Consider the following 18,913-nt stretch of genomic DNA (forward strand, 5'->3'; position numbering starts at 1 on the left):
TGTATCATCTTTGTGATACATTGCTGGAACCTTTTTGCTAGTATTTTATTTAAGATTTTTATATCAATATTCATTAAGGAAACTGATCTATAATTTTCTTTGTTTTGCTCTTCCTCGATTAGGTATCAGCACTATATGTTATGTCATAAAAAGCATTTGGTAACACTCCTTGGCCAATTTTGCCAAAAAGTTTATATACCATTGGGATTAATTGCCCTTTAAAGTTTTGAGAGAATTCCCTTGTGAATCCATTTGACTTTGGGCGGTTTTCTTGGGGAGTTCTTTGACAGCTTAGTCAGTTTATTTTTTTCTGAAATGGAATCATATAAATATTCTATTTCCTCCTTTGTTAATCTGGGAAATTTATATTTTTGTAAATATATAGCCATTTCCACTAGATTATCAGTTTTATTCTCATATAATTGGGTAAATGATCTACTAAAGATTGCTTTAATTTCCTCTTCATTGAGGATGAAGTCACTCTTTTTACTTTTGATACTGGTAATTTGATTTTCTTTCCTTTTTTTTTTCAATCAAATTAACCAATTCTTCTATGCTATATGGGGTAGGAACTAGGTATTGACCAGTAACTAGTATCTCACACCCTATACCAAGATATAGTCAAAATGGCTATATAATTTAGATATAATGAGTAATACTATAACTAAATTAGGAAAACATACAATAGTTTACCTTCCATATCTATGAAAAAGGGAAGAATTTATGACCAAACAAGAAACAGACAGCATAATAGGATATAAAATAAATAATTTTGAATTAAATTTTTAAAAAAAAGCTTTTGTACAAACAAAACCAATGAAACCAAGAGTAAAGGGGAACTACAAACTGGGGGAAATTTTTTATAACAAGTTTCTGTGATAAAGGTCTTAGTTCTCAAATTTATAAGAAAACAAGTTATTCTCCAATTTGGCAAATGGTTAAAGGATGTGAAAAAGCAATTTTCAGGTGTAAAAATCAAAGCTATCAATAATCATCTGGGAAAATGTTCTAAATTACTTTAGATTTCAGAAATGCAAGTTAAAACAATCCCAAGGTACCACGTCACACCTATCAAATTGGTCCAGGTGACAATAAAGGAAAGTGATAAATTTTGGAGAGTATATATCAAAATTGGGACACTAATGCATTGTTGGTGGGACTTGTGAACTGAGCCAACCATTCTATAAAGCAATTTGGAACTAGGTCCCAAGAACTATAAAATTGTACATAGTCCTTAATCCCATAATACCACTACTGGATCTGTATCTAAACAAGATAATAAAAAAAGGGAAAGCACCTATTTGTACAAAAAATATTTATAGCAGCTCTTTGTGTGGTGGCAAGGAATTGGAAATTGAGGGGATATCTATCAATTGTGGAGTGGCTGAATGGGTATATGGTGGTGATGGAGTATTATTGTGCTATAAGAAATGATGAGCAGGATAATTTCAGAAAAAGCAGGGAAGATCTTTATGAACCGATGCAGAGTGAAATCAGCAGCATAGGGAGAATATTGTACACAGTAACAGAAATATTCTAAGATGATCAACTGTGAAAGACAAATCTACTCTCAGAAAGGCAGCAATCTGGGACAGGTTTGAAGGAATTTTGATAAGGATTATTTTCTACCTCTAGAGAGAGAAATATGGGAGTCAGTTGCAAATCAAAGCATATTCATTTCCACATTAGGAACAGTTTCATTTTATGGTTCTGGTTTTATATGAATGTTCTCTAATAATAATGAACAATACAGACCTATGTTTTATATGATACATGTATAATCCATTTCAAATTATTAACATCTCCAAGAGGCAGGACAACAGAAGGGAAGGGGAGAGACAATTTCAAATTTATAATTTCAGAAATCATATATTAAAAATTGTTACTAGATGTAAATGGGAAAATATAATATCTTTGACTTCAATTATTTTTTCATTAAAGTCAAAAATTTTAAAGATAAAAAGCATCAATCAGAGGTTATTAAGCAACATGACTTGATTTCTCAGCCATGCTGAATGACATACAGCTTCTCTAATAGCACAGGTGATTTCCATTGGAAATAGATACCTGAACTCTCCTTGTTCAGATTGGCTTACTATCAAGGTCAATAAGTAAATTAAGAGAGGAAAATCAGTCACAGCTGAATAAAAGGATGTTTTAGGGATTTTATGGTACATGGGACACACTTCCCTTCCTTGAAGTTTCTTGTCCAGAAAATGGCTTGATGGTCTGCCCCCATTCCTCACATAAGATCATCTAGAGGTATTTGTCTCCTCATCCTCATCTCTAACCACACCTACAGCTCCAAACTTGACCTCCTCCCACCAGGTTTGATGGGCTGCCAGGAGCAATGTGGAGACCATGACATCAGAGAGGTCCAGTTTTCCAGTTCTGACCACTGAACAATTCCAGGATCTCCTGGCTACAGGAGTTCTTGGAAAAACTCAGAGGACATAGCATCATAGGACCAGGTCACTGAAACCACAGAGCTAGTATGTAGGAACCAATGCATAAACTAGTGACCAAGAAGCATGTCTGGTTGAAGAACAATGCCTCAGAAAGGATAAGACTTAGAGGTAAATCCCTGGGATTTGGCACTAAAAGAGTGGGCCCCAAGTGTGATTCATCATCAAAGGTTCAAGTGAATTATTATGCAAAGGTTAGGAAGAAGGTCATGGAAACTTACCTTAAAGGGAAGTTCCTACAACTATTATTATCCTCTTTTGTAGATAAGGATGTCAAGGCTCACAGTGATAAAGTGACTTGCCCATATCTGCATCATTCACCTTACTCCAAGTTCATTGCTCTAGAGCAGAGCCTTTGGGTCTGTCTCCATTCCTGACAACTGACACTAGGACCTCTGTGGCTTGGCCCATAGAAGTAACTAAATGACAAAGTGGAGAGAGTGCTGAGTCTGGAGTCAGGAAAGCCCCAGTTCAAATCTAATCTAAGACCTTATTAGCTGTATGACCCTGGGAAGGTCAATCAGTCATTGCTTGCCTCTGTTTTCCTCATCTGAAAAATGGGGCTAACTATAACACCAAACCCTTAGGGTTGTTATGTGGATTAAATGAGATATTTCTAAAAAATGCTTAGTCATATTGCCTGTCACAGAGTAGGTGCTACATAAATGCTTAGTCTCTTCCCCTTCCCTTTTCCATAGGCAAACAGTTGGTAGGTCTAAGAGAACTTTTGAAGACAAATTTTTCTAACAAACTGGATTTCACCAATGTACCCATTAGATCAAAGCAATTAATCAGTTATCTATTAAGTGATTATTGTGTGAACAGGCCTGCCCTAAATACTGAGAATGTAAATAAATTTTTAAAAACAAATTCTCTACCCTTGGAGAGTTCAGAGAAGGAACCTTCCCCAAAGTGGAAAGAGCTTTAGCCATTCAATGGGAGGTGCTAGGTCTGAACTCTCTTCTTAACCTTGAAGTACTACATAATAGAGTGGAAAGAACAATGACTCTGGAAGAAGAAATCCTGGGTTTAAATCTCACCTCTGATTCTTTCTACTTTTGTATCCTGGGGCATGCCACTTAACTTATCTGGGCCTCAGTTTTCCCATACGTAAAATGATGCATTCAGCTAGGTGACCTTTGAGGGTCCCTTCCAGTCCTATCCAATCACCCTGAGCTAATTACTTTACTTCTCTAGGCCTCAGTATCCATATCTGTAAAATGAGAGGTTATACATAATAGCTGATACTTCAAAGTTTCCTTCCAATTTTATGCCTATGATTAATTATATAAAAGACCTTAGCAGTGGGAACCTCACTCCTACCTCTAAAACTCCTCTTCTCCAGGCTGTACATAGAAAGGAATCAGAGGTTCAGAAGAGTTCTTGAGGATTGATCTCTAAAATAATTTCATGTTTCCTCTGTAAGACTGGGAAACAAGGCCCTAAAAAGGATAAACCTCCAACACAGAGACAGAGAGGAGGTACCTACTTACCTGTGGGAATAAAAACAGGGGTCAGGGGGCTCCTTATCGGTGCTACTGTGCATCTTGGTGCTCTAAGACTTTGGGCACTTCTGACTGGCACCACAACAGCATCACCACCTACAGGAAGAGAGGAGGGGAGAACCCAGAGCTCAGTCAAGTATTATTAATGTACACCCAAAGGATTGTTGCTACTAACTGCTAAATCCAAAAATACATGGCTTCTCTGACTTTCCCCCACAGGGTAAATAACAAAAATTTCCCCTTCAAAGCACTAAGTCAGTGATGGACAGTCCCTACATGTGTTAGACTGAGTGCAATCAGAATCCCATCAATAAGAAGAGAATCACTTTAGCACAAGGATTGTGAAACTATCCTTTGCATGGAGATGAGGAAGCCTGCAGAGATGACACTAATTCAACAGATATGGAGCCAAGAAAAAGTCCCTACAGTGGCCCATTGGAAGGCTAAAGAGAGGAAGGACCTGGGAAGAAGATTCTTCCCCTGAGAAAGACACAAACCAAACCTCCCTAGACAGACACTCCCCATTTCCTCCAAGCCACACCCCAATTCCCTCCCTGGGAAGCTTATTTAAAATATGCTTACTTGGGAAGAGGCTGGAAGTGGAAGGCACTTGATCAGAAATAGAGGCTGTCCCTGCCTGGACACTGCTGCCCTCTGTGGTTGTGTCAGGAGGACTGGGAGATGCTGTTGTGCAAACTTCCTGTGTGCTGGCTGGAGGCAGGGTGATAGCTGGAGTTGGTGTTGCCTGTGGGTTTCTCTCAGGCTCTGGATTCAGGCCGGCTGGCCCTGGGTCCTCCAATGAAGTAGCAGCCTCAAGGGAAGCTGTGCTTGTCCAGGTCTTGGAGGTACTTAAGGCAGGAAAGAATCCTGACCTTGGACTCAGAGATTCATGAATGGGATTGTGAGGTTCTATTCCTAGTGAGGGTTCATCTCCTGTGGTGACAACCAGATCGGGAGAACTGGCTTCTACTTGTGATGAGGAGCTGGCTGACCATGGAGCTAATTTTGACGCAGTTTCCACATCTATATCCATATTGTTAAAAGCTGTGCCCTTTGATATTGGAGAGGTAAAGGCCACACCAGGGCCAGTGCCTACTGCTAGGTCATCATTGGCCTCCAGGGTAGACATGCGTTGATTTTCCAACCCTTGGAGATTTGTCCTTGATGCTGAAGCAGTGACATTAGAAGGCATCTTGGAAATAATAGTAAGTGATCTGGAGACCATTTCGAGTAATTTTTCTGTTGGCAGAGTAGACAGTGCTTCTTCAGTGCTCAACTCATACTCAGGACTGGTGCTTTCTAAAGAGGAGAACAGGGTGGGAGAGTCTCCGATGGCCTCTGTTCCTGAAATGCTGCCTATGGAAGACTGGCTCTCCCCCAATCCTGAGAGGAGAGTGGAAGATGTTATGGTCATTGCTCCAGTTGCCTCAGTTGCAGTAGAAGACAATGGGAATCCTGCATCACTCTTCTGGGAGAATTCAGTGACGATTAGTGGACTTTGTATTTCAGACAGCTCAGGCTGGTTAACAGCATCCAGACCTAAACCCAATCCAATAATGAAAAGGAGTCACTGTGGTCACTGTTGGCCACAGAGAGGAAGGGCTTGTTTCTCTAGGCCTCAGAACCTTTTGGAATCCCTTCTAGATTTGTAGGAAATGGAATGGGTGGGTTTTTTTCAGTTCCTGTGTTGATCCTTTGGAGGAGCTAAAGTGCTACCTTCTATCACTTTTGCTATAACAGTATTTTGTGTGATCTCTAAGGTTAAAGTGGTCAAGGAAAGTTGTGTAAGTCTTTTTCTAAGACTTCATGTAGCTCACCATGAGCAGTAGTCCCCAGGACAGCTGAATCTGCAGAGGTGACCAATGAGCCTCCAGGATGAGTGTCTAAGAACACTGGAGATTTAGAAGTGGTCAGTGGGACATCTGTGTTTCGGTCTACCACTGAACTTGGGATCTTAGGGCTAAGAGTAACTACAGGGGAAAGGGAGACAATGTATATGATTTTTGTGCTAAAATTTAGATTTGTGGCATCAGTCTTGGGGAGAACTGATGTCATGTTCTCAGTCATAGGGGTAACCTCAAATGAGGTTTTGGTAGTTGAAGAGTGTGTCCTGTGCAATGTAGGGCTGGTATCTGTCCCAGTGGTTGTGAGAGCCCCAGCTTGTGTTATAGATGACAAAAGAAGGACTGTGAATGAAAACTATTGACCACATGCATGCATGAATACCACAAAGTACCAGGAGGTGTTTTGTCTACAACTGCAAAATGGGTGTGTAGTCAGAATTCTAAACAAAGGCTTATCTTCTCCATCCCTTAAAAGCTCCATTCTTATTATCTGTCTTTCCTGATCAATTTTCCCCATATGGGAATAAAATATCCCATCTAGGATTTGAACTCAGGCCCTCTGGAATGAATGCATGCTCTTACTATTGTTATCAAAAACTCTCATGAGTCATTAAGGGATAAAGGACAAGGTTAACCTCCTCCATGGACATGTCAGACTCAGAGTCCATAACTGTGATGACTGTTTTACTCTCTGTATTTCACTAAATTATAACCCCATGTTCCAGCAGGGAAGATAATGAAGGAACTGTTCTTACCAGTGTCTGCAATAGTGGTCATGGTGGTCCTGGTAGATACTTTATCTGTGGGAATGAGTGGGACAGCTGAGCTGGTGGGCAAATCACTTGTGGACAGAACCACAGCCTCAGCTCCTCTGCTGATGTTCATTGTGACTGTGGATTCAGTCAGGGCTGGCTCTTCCATTGCAGTAGCCATGGCTGTGGTCTCTGAAGCAGATGTGTCCAGAGAGGTCATTGGCTTTGGATCTTCTCTACTGACACTGGAAAGACTTGTGGCTGAAGTGCTTGTAGACCCTGCTGGGAGCACATTGGTCCAGGGGAAGGTTGTGGTCGATGCTGTGGTGTCATGGGTAGCAGGGTGTGAAGGGACACCTATGGAGTTCCCTCCTTCTGTCCCAGTCCCAGGTAGGGTTGAGCCCTCTGCAATGAACATAGTTTCAGATGGGCTCATCTCCACTCCAGACCAGGCAGCTGGTGCTACCATGGTCTCTGGCAAGGCAGAGGAAGCAGGCACAGTGATTTTTTCCAAGTCAATATCAGAGGCAGTGGTTGAGACTGTTGTTGCCAGAACAGAGTGTGTTCTTACTGCAGGGCTGGAAGTTGTAGTCATTATGGTCTCTGGCTCTCCAGCTGTGGTCATTATCCTGCCCTTGCTTTCTGCACTGGGCCCTGTGATCAGAAGGGTGGATAATGGAGTTACAGCATGTTTTGGACTATTGTCTATTTTTCATTAGCCTCGCAATGAAGGGGTCCATCCTTGCCTCCTACACTTCATAAATGAGGAAGGAATCAGTCCAATTTACTGTTAATAGATATATCTTTCTAAGGAAGAAGTCTTGTTCTGCTTGTCAGTTGCCCTCCTCAATTAAACCTTCCCTTTTATCACTTTTAAGTCTGTCTATCTCTTTTGTCTATCTCCCTCTTTTTCCCTGAAAAGGTGAATGCAAGGGCACAATTCTGTGTAGGGGATGTAGAAGCTATGTATGGGAATAAGTATTCAACCCTCTTTTTTCTATTCAGAGAAAAGTGAAGGTTCATATGATGCCTGCTCCCCCAACTCCTTCCATATCAGTGTATTCTGCTTCTAGAATACTCCAGTGATAAGAAATGAGTTCTACCTACTTATTCCTTATTTAATCACCAACATAATCCTTTTTTCCTTCCCTTTTCTCAACAAACAGGAAATTGGAAGGGGTTAAACAGTTGTAAAGTTGTTAAATTCTCATGAGGCAAAAAAGCATCCTCACACTTTTTTTATGTGTGGAATGACTCATTTGTGCCCCCCACTATAAAATGATTAAATTCATCCAATTTTGTTAAAATGTCAGTTTTAATAACATCTTTTCTAAGATGCCATTCCTATTATTCTCTCAACAATTTTCTTTTGTTTCTAGTGATAAAATTACAAGTAAATTCTATCAAACTTTCAAAGAAAAATCAATTCCAATCTTACATAAACTATTATAAAAATATTTAATTCTATTTAAATTATTGCTATTACATAGTATTGATACCTACACAAGGGAAAGACAAAGGAAAGAAAAGAAAATTGAAGATCATAATATACCTACCAATTCAAAAATATTAAATTTATAACATTAGCAAAATAATTACAGTCACATGTTTAAAAGATTTTCCACTTGGGGGCAGCTGGGTACTCAGTGAATTGAAAGCCAGGCTTAGAGATGGGAGGTAAATAGTATTTAGCTAAGACCAAGAGTCAGCAATACATAAAGCAGAGTAATTTTAAGTGTCTGTTCAATGAAATTGGGAGTAAAATTAGGACATTAATTATCACCACTAATTTTAGAAACAATTCTATAAATGGAAGCTATAGTAATAAAAAAGACAGTGAAGAAATAAGTATAGGGTGGGTGTTCAGTATTTGCAGATCATATGATGGCCTGTTTAAAGATCCCTAAAGTATCAACTAAAATTTTATTTAAACAATTAAAATATTCAACTAAGTAATGAGATATTTAAAAACAAAACAATCCTCAATTTTTGTGTCTTACCAACAAATATGAAGCAGGAAGATATAGGAAAATAAAACCCATTCAAAATGACTATAGACATCACAAAGAAGAATTACATGAATAGGCTGGAGCCAAGATGGTGGATTAGCAGAAGCTAACCAGCGGAACTCTCCTAATATTCCCATCCAAACAATTTAAAATAGCACCTCCAATCAAATTTGACAGTGGCAGAGCCAACAACAGGTCAAAGTGAAACATGTTTCTTTCCTAAGAAAACTTAAGAAGTTAGCAGAAGAAAGATGTGACTCAGTGGGAGTGGGGCAGATCTGTCTGTAACACACAGACAGTGGCAGCTGTTGGTAAAGGGGTCAGATATTCTTTGTTTCTCTTCTACCTAGATTTATCTCTGGAGTTGTTGTCACCCTTGTTTGAATACAGGGTCCCTGTGAGAAGGGATCATTACATTCTTTATCATACTGGACACCTACAAGTGCATCTCTCCTATCTTCTCCCATTTCCTGCTTTATGACCATGGAGACCTTCAGTCTTAATTAAACCTTCCCAGGGGAGGAAGTAAACCATCATTCATTTCCTATCTGTAGAGTCAGAGGATAATGATGATTGAGCAAGGGACAGGGTTCAAGAGAATGCAATTATTGAAGCAGGGAAGAACAAAAACTTTTTTATTGAAAACCATTGGCCAACATTGCAGAATGAAAAATCTGGAGGAGAGACACAGGTCTCCCTGGAATGCTTGGAGATCTCTTCTGTTTACCATGGTTACAAAGAAAACAAGGTTTGGCTTTAACTATAAAGGGGATAGGGATAATCTGCTTTCCAAGTACCATTGGGTATGTTTTTCCCTTTGAACAATTTAGATATGTTTTGAGTAGCAAAAACAGAAATAAAAACAAAACCCAACAGAGGCAAATGAGTAAAGATGGTTATTTCTATGTTGGCCATTTCAAACAGCATTCCTCATTCTGAGCCCCCAAACTCACTTTTTCTCCTCTGTCCTATACCCCTCCCTCCCAAAAAAGGTTAAAAATTTTTCCATTATAATCTCCCCCAATATAGAGAAATTAAGAAATTAAAAACTCACTGTTTGTGGATCTGATGCCTGGTATCTTATGATTATACCCTGTAGTTGGAGAGGAGAAAAGAAAAGAAGAAAAGAAAAAAATTCAGAAGGAACAAGTTTTGGAGAGAAGATGAAAGCAGGAAGAAGAGGCAATGAAGAGTTGATGAATAGAGGGAGGAGAGGAAAATGGCATAGAAAAAAGAATAAGTCAGAAGAGATGTGAAGACAAGAGGTGCAGAACGGGAAAAAAGAAGACAAAAAAGAGAAAAGAGGGAGGATGAAGAGAAGGAAGGACAATAAGGAGAGAGGGGGGGCATAGAGAGAGAGAGAGAAAGAGAGAGAGAGAGAGAAGAGAGGGAGAGAGAGAACACACAAATCTTTCAGTAGGGTATCTCTATGTGGACAAAAGGTTAATGGAGGAATGGAGAGGAGATGGTTTGGCACCTATAGGGTTGGGAGAATGGTCCTTCACCATTTAAGAGTAAGGGATTCATGCCACAATTCTTAATAGAAGGAGCATAGCCTCTTCCAATCTTGAGAAATGAGCTCCCCATGTGTTCAGTTTGTCACCACTTTGAGGGTCAGTGATCCCAGGAGTGAGAGATAAAGAAACCAAGGAAACAAAGGAGGTTCAAAGGGATAGAAAAATTGGGGGCAGGTGGGTTGTTTTCTAGAAAGGGAACCACCCAGAGACAGAGAGGCATATGCCCCAAGTCAAGCTATTTACCATCCACAAAGAGGCTGTCTCTCTCTATAAGCAGGTGTCTTAGATTTCTTCTATATATTTGTTCACTAAGCTCCCAGTAAACCTTCTCTTTGTCCAGAACAGGGTTGGAGGAATCTTCCTGACAAGTACACAGAACATCCACTCCTGTTGCTGTCCCATTCTTCAGAGGCCTGGAAATTGATGTTTCAGATAAGAGGTGTTAAACAGAACCCTTCCTATGGGACATATGAATCAAATTAAAGTGTCATTTCTGAAGAAATCATAGTTGCCCTCTGATTTTAATGTGTTAGTTTAATTTAAAAAGTATTTCATAAATGTGTATAGTTTTCTGAGTCAATATGCAGGCCTTAGGGACCCTGATGTATAATTTATTGGCTTCATTTTCTTTTGAGTTTGACACCTATAAGAATTGAATTAATATTTCTACCCAGACATATATTTTACAAAGTTTATTAGAAAGGGTAGACAATGAGAGCCAGGCCTAGAGACAGAAAATCCTAGGTTCAAATCTGGCCTCAGACACTTCCCAGCTGTGGGAACCTGGGTGAGTCACTTAACCCCCATTGCCTAGCCCTTACTGCTCTTTTGCCTTAGAAACAATACCTAGTATTGATCCTAAGATTGAAGGTAAGGGTTTAAAAAAAAAGAAAGGGTAAAAAATTATAGTTTTAAATCTCATCATTCCTCTAAGTAACCTGACCACGAGATACCTAGCCTGCAAGTCTCTTCCTCTTCCCCCTTCCTTGCCTGCTCTCTTCCCCATCACCTTCTTGGTTCTCTACTCCCAAAACCTAAAGCCTTGACTTTTATTGACATACAGCACATACACAGATGAAAAACCTGGCATAACTGTGTTATGTGAGGAATGCTGATGGACACAAAGTACTCAAGGAGGAGGAGGGAATGAACTTCCTTGACACACACCACTGGATTCGTTTCTGAAATTGCATTATTCAGAAGACGTTCTTGAGAGAAGTACACCACTTGGAACAAAGGTTTAGAGAGGATTGTAGATTTAGAGTTGAAAAGGACACTGGAAGCTATCAAATTCAGTCCCCTCATTTTATAGAGGAATGAAAGTGAGGCTAAGGCAGGTTATGTGACCTGCACAAGGCCACAAAGTTGGTATGTGTCTGAGAGAGAATTTGAACTCTGTCCTTCCTAAATCCTACCATACTGGAGTTGGCTGTGCTCTGTATATTTAGTCATTTTTATGTTTACAAGTGTGTATGGGGTCTGATTTTCTTCAGTAGTTTCTTTAGAGTAGTAGAAAGATTATTGAACTCAAAGTCAAAGGGCCTGTGTTCAAATTCTGAATCGGACAATATCTTTGACATTAGAAAAGTTACTGAAATATCCTTGGGTCTTCATTTTTCATCTGAAAATGAAGAGAATGGTCCAGATCACCTCTAAGGTCCCTTCCAGCTTTTACTATATAATCCTGTGATTCTAGAGAAAATCAATGCTGATATGGTTGAATCAATCAATTTCTAAGCACTCATTTGGTGCCATTCTATGTTATTCCTTTTACATGGAGTTATAAAGTTAAAGTGAGTTGAGTTACAACCTTGTCTTTGGAAGTTTTATGGGGGAAGAAGTTTTTCTCCACAAGGGAAAGGGTACAAGGAAACCCAGAATATTTCTTATGGCTTGTTTATTAGGGGATTTTATCCATTATAGCTTGGGTAAGAAGGAATTGCCATTGGGAAGGAGAAGCAGCAGCAGCCTGGGCAAAACCTGAGTCAAATGGGAAAGGGTGGTCTTTGCTATTTGAGCTGACATCTTGTAGGATTCTCACCTCAGCAAGATCACACTGCATCCAGAATAGTGAGAGCCAAGGTTGGTCATTGCAAACACAGACTTGAGCTAAAAATAAAAGGTGAGAAAGGAACTTCTGAGTACCTGGCTAGAACAAGCCTGGATACTCAGGGCTAAGGGAGGCAGCATGGGAGAGAGAAGGTAGTGTGTGTGGCAGGAGAAGGGAAAAATGGAGACTCACCAGTACTTTGATGACATTCTCAGCAGCTTTAAATGTTCCAGAGTCTCTGTGGCCCATCTTTGTTGTGTAAAACAGGTTGGTGATGGTAAAGTTGAGGGTGAAAATCTTGGAGTAGGAGCTCCCTGCTGCTGTACAGAAGGAAAGATACCACACATTGTCTGAGCCTTACAAATGTTATTCAAATGAGAGAAAATGCTTTGTAAACCTTCAAGTTCTATCTAAATGCCAGTTATTGTGATGACCATATCATGATCATGACTATTATTCCATGTGGCACTGTTCTAGTCTTTCCGCAGAGGAATACTCAGAAGAATGAAACTACTAAGGAAACTCTGAGGATTTCTCTAGCCATACACATTTTTCTGGCAGGATTAAAAATTATGGACTTGGAGTCAGAAGACCTGGGTTAAAATCATGACCCTGCCATGTCCTATGATTTTGCCTTAGTTTCCTCACTTGTAAAATGAGGAGATTAATCCAGTTTCAAAGAGAAGAACTCATTACTTGGCAAAAATGGCTGGGAATAATGAAAATTAATATGGCATAAATTAGGGATGGGCCAATATCTTGCATGATATAACACAGTAAACTCCAAATGAGTTCATGAGTTATATGCAAAAGGTGGTATAAAACAAATGAGAGTTTTCAGGAAAATTTTTCTTTCATATTAATGGACAGGAGGATGGTTCATTTTCACATGAAGAATAGATAGGAGAAAAGATAAAATGGAAAATGTTGTTAATATAAAATTAAATAGATTTTTCACCATTTCAAAACCAATGTAGCTAAAATGAGGAAGAAATCAGGTAATTGGAGAGAAAAAAAATCTTTGCTTCAAATTCTTCTGATAAAGGTCTCATTTCCTATTTCCAAGAATTAAAATGTATAAGAATAGAAGCAAGGACTTCCGGTTAAGATGGTGGCTTAGAGAAAGCTCAAGTTCAGATCTCCGGAAAAACCTTCCCGCCCGATCTCAAACTATAAGCTCCTAAGGCGCCGAAATTCAAAACGATCAACAGCACAGACCCTGGGAACCCTCCTCCTGGACCTGGACCCGGTTCAAAAGGTACGGCTCCCCTCAAAAGCCAGAACCCGAGATCCCTCGGACCTCAGGGGTAGGAGCGCAGAGTCCAAGGCTCCCGGAAGCCGCAGCCCTGCCGGCTGGGCTCAGAGAGCAGAACCCTCAGGGCCTTCTACAGTCCCGGTGAAAGTTACTGCCTGGGGCTTCCGCTGCAGAGAGCTGGTCGAAACAACAGCAACCCTCAGGGCGGGCAAGACAGCCTCACGGGCTGGATCCTGCTATCCAAGTCTCAGTGAAAGTCCTTGCTCTCGGAGCTTGGGTTAGCTGCAGCCCATCCCCCCGCAGGCCGACGAAACAGCCTCAGGGCCAGCGATTCTGAAGGCAACTTCCTGAAACCAACGTGGTCCGACCCTTCCATTCCAGTTCCAGTGAGGCATATTCAGTTTAACCCAGGGAAAGTCATAGAACCATCTGCCCAGGACTAAAGCCTCTGAACACCAGACAGAGACAAGAAAAGCCAATCCTCCACATTCAGAGATGGAAAACTCCACAGAAGCACAGAAGCCCCAAAATACCAAGAAAAATAAGAAGAAAGGGGCGACTTTGGACACATTCTATGGAGCCAAAATACAAAATACAGAGCAGATAGAAGATAATATAAAAGAAAATGCTCCAAAACCTTCCAAAGGAAATGGAAACTCTCCACAAACCTATGAAGAATTTGAATCAGAAATGACCAAAAAGATGGAAGCCTTCTGGGAGGAAAAGTTGGAAATAATGCAAAAGAAATTCATGCATCTACAAAACCAGTTTGACCAAACTGTAAAAGAAAACCAGGCTTTAAAGGCCAGAATCAGGCAGCTGGAAGACAACGATCGTGTAAAAGAGCAAGAATCAATAAAGCAAAGCCAAAATACCAAGAAATTAGAAGAGAACATAAAATATCTCACCGACAAGGTGATAGATCTGGAAAATAGGGGGAGAAGGGATAATTTAAGAATAATTGGACTCCCAGAAAAGCCAGAAATAAACACCAAACTGGACATGGTGATACAAGATATAATCAAAGAAAATTGCCCAGAGATTCTAGAACAAGGGGGCAATACAGCCACTGACAGAGCTCACAGAACACCTTCTACACTAAACCCCCAAAAGACAACTCCCAGGAATGTAATTGCCAAATTCCAAAGCTATCAAACAAAAGAAAAAATCCTACAGGAAGCCAGAAAAAGACAATTTAGATATAAAGGAATGCCAATCAGGGTCACACAAGACCTTGCAAGTTCTACTCTGAATGATCGTAAGGCATGGAACATGATCTTCAGAAAGGCAAGAGAGCTGGGTCTCCAACCAAGAATCAGCTACCCAGCAAAACTGACTATATACTTCCAAGGGAAAGTATGGGCATTCAACAAAATAGAAGACTTCCAACTTTTTGCAAAGAAAAGACCAGAGCTCTGTGGAAAGTTTGATACCGAAAATCAAAGAGCAAGGAATACCTGAAAAGGTAAATATTAAGGAAAGGGGAAAATGTTATCTCCTTCTTTTACTCAAACTCTCTTCTATAAGGACTACATTTATATCAACCTATGTATACTAATATGTGGGGAAAATGTAATGTATAAATAGGGGGTAAAGAAAGACCAAATAGAATAATGGTTCTCACACAAAGATTCACATGGGAAGGGGAGGGGAAGAAAACTCCTATAAGAAGGAGAGGAAGAGAGGGGGGGGGATTTACTTAAACCTCAATCTCAGGGAAATCAACTCTGAGAGGGAAAAACATCCAGATCCATTGGGATCTTGAATTCTATCTTACCCAACAAGGGTAAGGAGAAGGGAAAACCAAGGGGGGGAGGGGGAGAGGGAGAACAAAAAGGGAGGGAAAGAGAGGGGGGAAGGGGAGGGAACAAAAAGGGAGGGACTAAAAAGGGAAACATCAAGGGAGGGGACAAGGGGGACTGTTTCAAAGTAAATCACTGGACTAAAAGGTAGAGCCGAAGAAGAATAGGTTAGATTTAGGGAAGGCAATCAAAATGCCAGGGAGTCCACAAATGACAATCATAACTTTGAACGTGAATGGGATTAACTCACCCATAAAACGTAGACGAATAGCAGAATGGATTAGAATCCAAAACCCTACCATATGTTGTCTTCAAGAAACACACATGAGGCGGGTTGACACCCACAAGGTCAGAATTAAAGGATGGAGTAAGACCTTCTGGGCTTCAACTGATAGAAAGAAGGCAGGAGTGGTAATCATGATATCCGATAAAGCCAATGCAAAAATAGACCTGATCAAAAGGGATAGGGAAGGTAATTATATTTTGTTAAAAGGGACTATAGACAATGAGGAAATATCATTAATCAATATGTATGCACCAAATAATATAGCACCCAAATTTCTAATGGAGAAACTAGGAGAATTGAAGGAAGAAATAGACAATAAAACCATACTAGTGGGAGACTTAAACCAACCATTATCAAATTTAGATAAATCAAATCAAAAAATAAATAAGAAAGAGGTAAAAGAAGTGAATGAAATCTTAGAAAAATTAGAATTAATAGACATATGGAGAAAAATAAATAGGGATAAAGAGGAATACACCTTCTTCTCAGCACCACATGGCACATTCACAAAAATTGACCATACATTAGGTCACAGAAACATAGCACACAAATGCAGAAAAGCAGAAATAATGAATGCAGCCTTCTCAGATCACAAGGCAATAAAAATAATGATTAGTAATGGTACATGGAAAACCAAATCTAAAACCAATTGGAAATTAAACAATATCATACTCCAAAACCGTTTAGCTAAAGAAGAAATCATAGAAACAATTAATAATTTCATCGAGGAAAATGACAATGGCGAAACATCCTTTCAAACCTTTTGGGATGCAGCCAAAGCAGTAATCAGAGGTAAATTCATATCCCTGAATGCTTATATTAACAAACAAGGGAGAGCAGAGATCAATCAATTGGAAATGCAAATGAAAAAACTGGAAGGCGATCAAATTAAAAACCCCCAGCAGAAAACCAAATTAGAAATCCTAAAAATTAAGGGAGAAATTAATAAAATCGAAAGTGATAGAACTATTGATTTAATAAATGAGACAAGAAGCAGGTACTTTGAAAAAACAAACAAAATAGACAAGGTACTGGTCAATCTAATTAAAAAAAGGAAGGAAGAAAAGCAAATTCACAGCATTAAAGATGAAAAGGGGGACAGCACCTCTGATGAAGAGGAAATTAAGGCAATCATTAGAAATTACTTTGCCCAATTATATGGCAATAAATACACCAATTTAGGAGAAATGGATGAATATATACAAAAATACAAACTGCCTAGACTAACAGAAGAGGAAATAGAATTCCTAAATAATCCCATATCAGAAATTGAAATCCAACAAGCCATCTAAGAACTTCCTAAGAAAAAATCCCCAGGGCCTGATGGATTCACCTGTGAATTCTATCAAACATTCAGAGAACAGTTAATCCCAATACTACACAAACTATTTGACATAATAAGCAAAGAGGGAGTTCTACCAAACTCCTTTTATGACACAAACATGGTACTGATTCCAAAACCAGGCAGGTCAAAAACAGAGAAAGAAAACTATAGGCCAATCTCCCTAATGAATATAGATGCAAAAATCTTAAATAGGATACTAGCAAAAAGACTCCAGCAAGTGATCAGAAGGATCATTCACCATGATCAAGTAGGATTCATACCAGGGATGCAGGGCTGGTTCAACATTAGGAAAACCATCCACATAATTGACCACATCAACAAGCAAACTAGCAAGAACCACATGATTATCTCAATAGATGCAGAAAAAGCCTTTGATAAAATACAACACCCATTCCTATTAAAAACACTAGAAAGCATAGGAATAGAAGGGTCATTCCTAAAAATAATAAACAGTATATATCTAAAACCAATAGCTAATATCATCTGCAATGGGGATAAACTAGATGCATTCCCAATAAGATCAGGAGTGAAACAAGGATGCCCATTATCACCTCTACTATTTGACATTGTACTAGAAACACTAGCAGTAGCAATTAGAGAAGATAAAGGAATTGAAGGCATCAAAATAGGCAAGGAGGAGACCAAGTTATCACTCTTTGCAGATGACATGATGGTCTACTTAAAGAATCCTAGAGACTCAACCAAAAAGCTAATTGAAATAATCAACAACTTTAGCAAAGTTGCAGGATACAAAATAAACCCACATAAGTCATCAGCATTTCTATATAATTCCAACACAGCTCAGCAGCAAGAACTAGAAAGAGAAATCCCATTCAAAATCACCTTAGACAAAATAAAATACCTAGGAATCTATCTCCCAAGACAAACACAGGAACTATATGAACACAACTACAAAACAATCGCCACACAACTAAAACTAGACTTGAACAAATGGAAAAACATTAACTGCTCATGGATAGGACGAGCCAATATAATAAAAATGACCATCCTACCCAAACTTATTTATCTATTTAGTGCCATACCCATTGAACTACCAAAATACTTCTTCACTGATTTAGAAAAAACTATAACAAAGTTCATTTGGAAGAAGAAAAGATCAAGGATATCCAGGGAAATAATGAAAAAAAACACACATGATGGGGGCCTTGCAGTCCCTGACCTAAAACTATATTACAAAGCAGCAGTCATCAAAACAATTTGGTACTGGCTAAGAAACAGAAAGGAAGATCAGTGGAATAGACTGGGGGAAAGCGACCTCAGCAAGACAGTATACGATAAACCCAAAGATCCCAGCTTTTGGGACAAAAATCCACTATTCGATAAAAACTGCTGGGAAAATTGGAAGACAGTGTGGGAGAGACTAGGAATAGATCAACACCTCACACCCTACACCAAGATAAATTCAAAATGGGTGAGTGACTTAAACATAAAGAAGGAAACCATAAGTAAATTGGGTAAACATAGAATAGTATACATGTCAGACCTTTGGGAGGGGAAAGGCTTTAAAACCAAGCAAGATATAGAAAGAATCACAAAATGTAAAATAAATAATTTTGACTACATCAAACTAAAAAGCTTTTGTACAAACAAAACCAATGTAACTAAAATCAGAAGGGAAACAACAAATTGGGAAAAAATCTTCATAGAAACCTCTGACAAAGGTTTAATTACTCATATTTATAATGAGCTAAATCAATTATACAAAAAATCAAGCCATTCTCCAATTGATAAATGGGCAAGGGAAATGGATAGGCAGTTCTCAGATAAAGAAATCAAAACTATTAACAAGCACATGAAGAAGTGTTCTACATCTCTTATAATCAGAGAGATGCAAATCAAAACAACTCTGAGGTATCACCTCACACCTAGCAGATTGGCTAACATAACAGCAAAGGAAAGTAATGAATGCTGGAGGGGATGTGGCAAAATAGGGACATTAATTCATTGCTGGTGGAGCTGTGAAATGATCCAACCATTCTGGAGGGCAATTTGGAACTATGCCCAAAGAGCAACAAAAGAATATCTACCCTTTGACCCAGCCATAGCACTGCTGGGTCTGTAC

At 39.2% G+C, this 18,913-nt stretch overlaps 1 protein-coding gene across 4 annotated transcripts in view; it reads right to left on the minus strand.

Moving 5' to 3' along the window:
- The window catches only part of LOC103092690 (mucin-16-like), an 84,972-nt gene that overhangs the window by 28,530 nt on the left and 37,529 nt on the right, over positions 1-18,913 (minus strand). For all 4 annotated transcript variants that reach the window (XM_056820574.1, XM_056820573.1, XM_056820577.1 and 1 more), the window contains exons 10-16: positions 12,335-12,462; positions 12,134-12,201; positions 10,336-10,505; positions 9,630-9,668; positions 6,570-7,220; positions 4,553-5,509; positions 3,959-4,066 (exon numbers count right to left, since the gene is read on the minus strand). In XM_056820574.1, coding sequence (XP_056676552.1) covers positions 3,959-4,066; positions 4,553-5,509; positions 6,570-7,220; positions 9,630-9,668; positions 10,336-10,505; positions 12,134-12,201; positions 12,335-12,462 — 2,121 coding nt within the window. The remainder of the gene's footprint in view (positions 1-3,958; positions 4,067-4,552; positions 5,510-6,569; positions 7,221-9,629; positions 9,669-10,335; positions 10,506-12,133; positions 12,202-12,334; positions 12,463-18,913) is intronic.

The sequence above is a fragment of the Monodelphis domestica genome, chromosome 3 (assembly GCF_027887165.1).
Source record: "Monodelphis domestica isolate mMonDom1 chromosome 3, mMonDom1.pri, whole genome shotgun sequence".
Lineage (NCBI taxonomy): Eukaryota > Metazoa > Chordata > Mammalia > Didelphimorphia > Didelphidae > Monodelphis > Monodelphis domestica.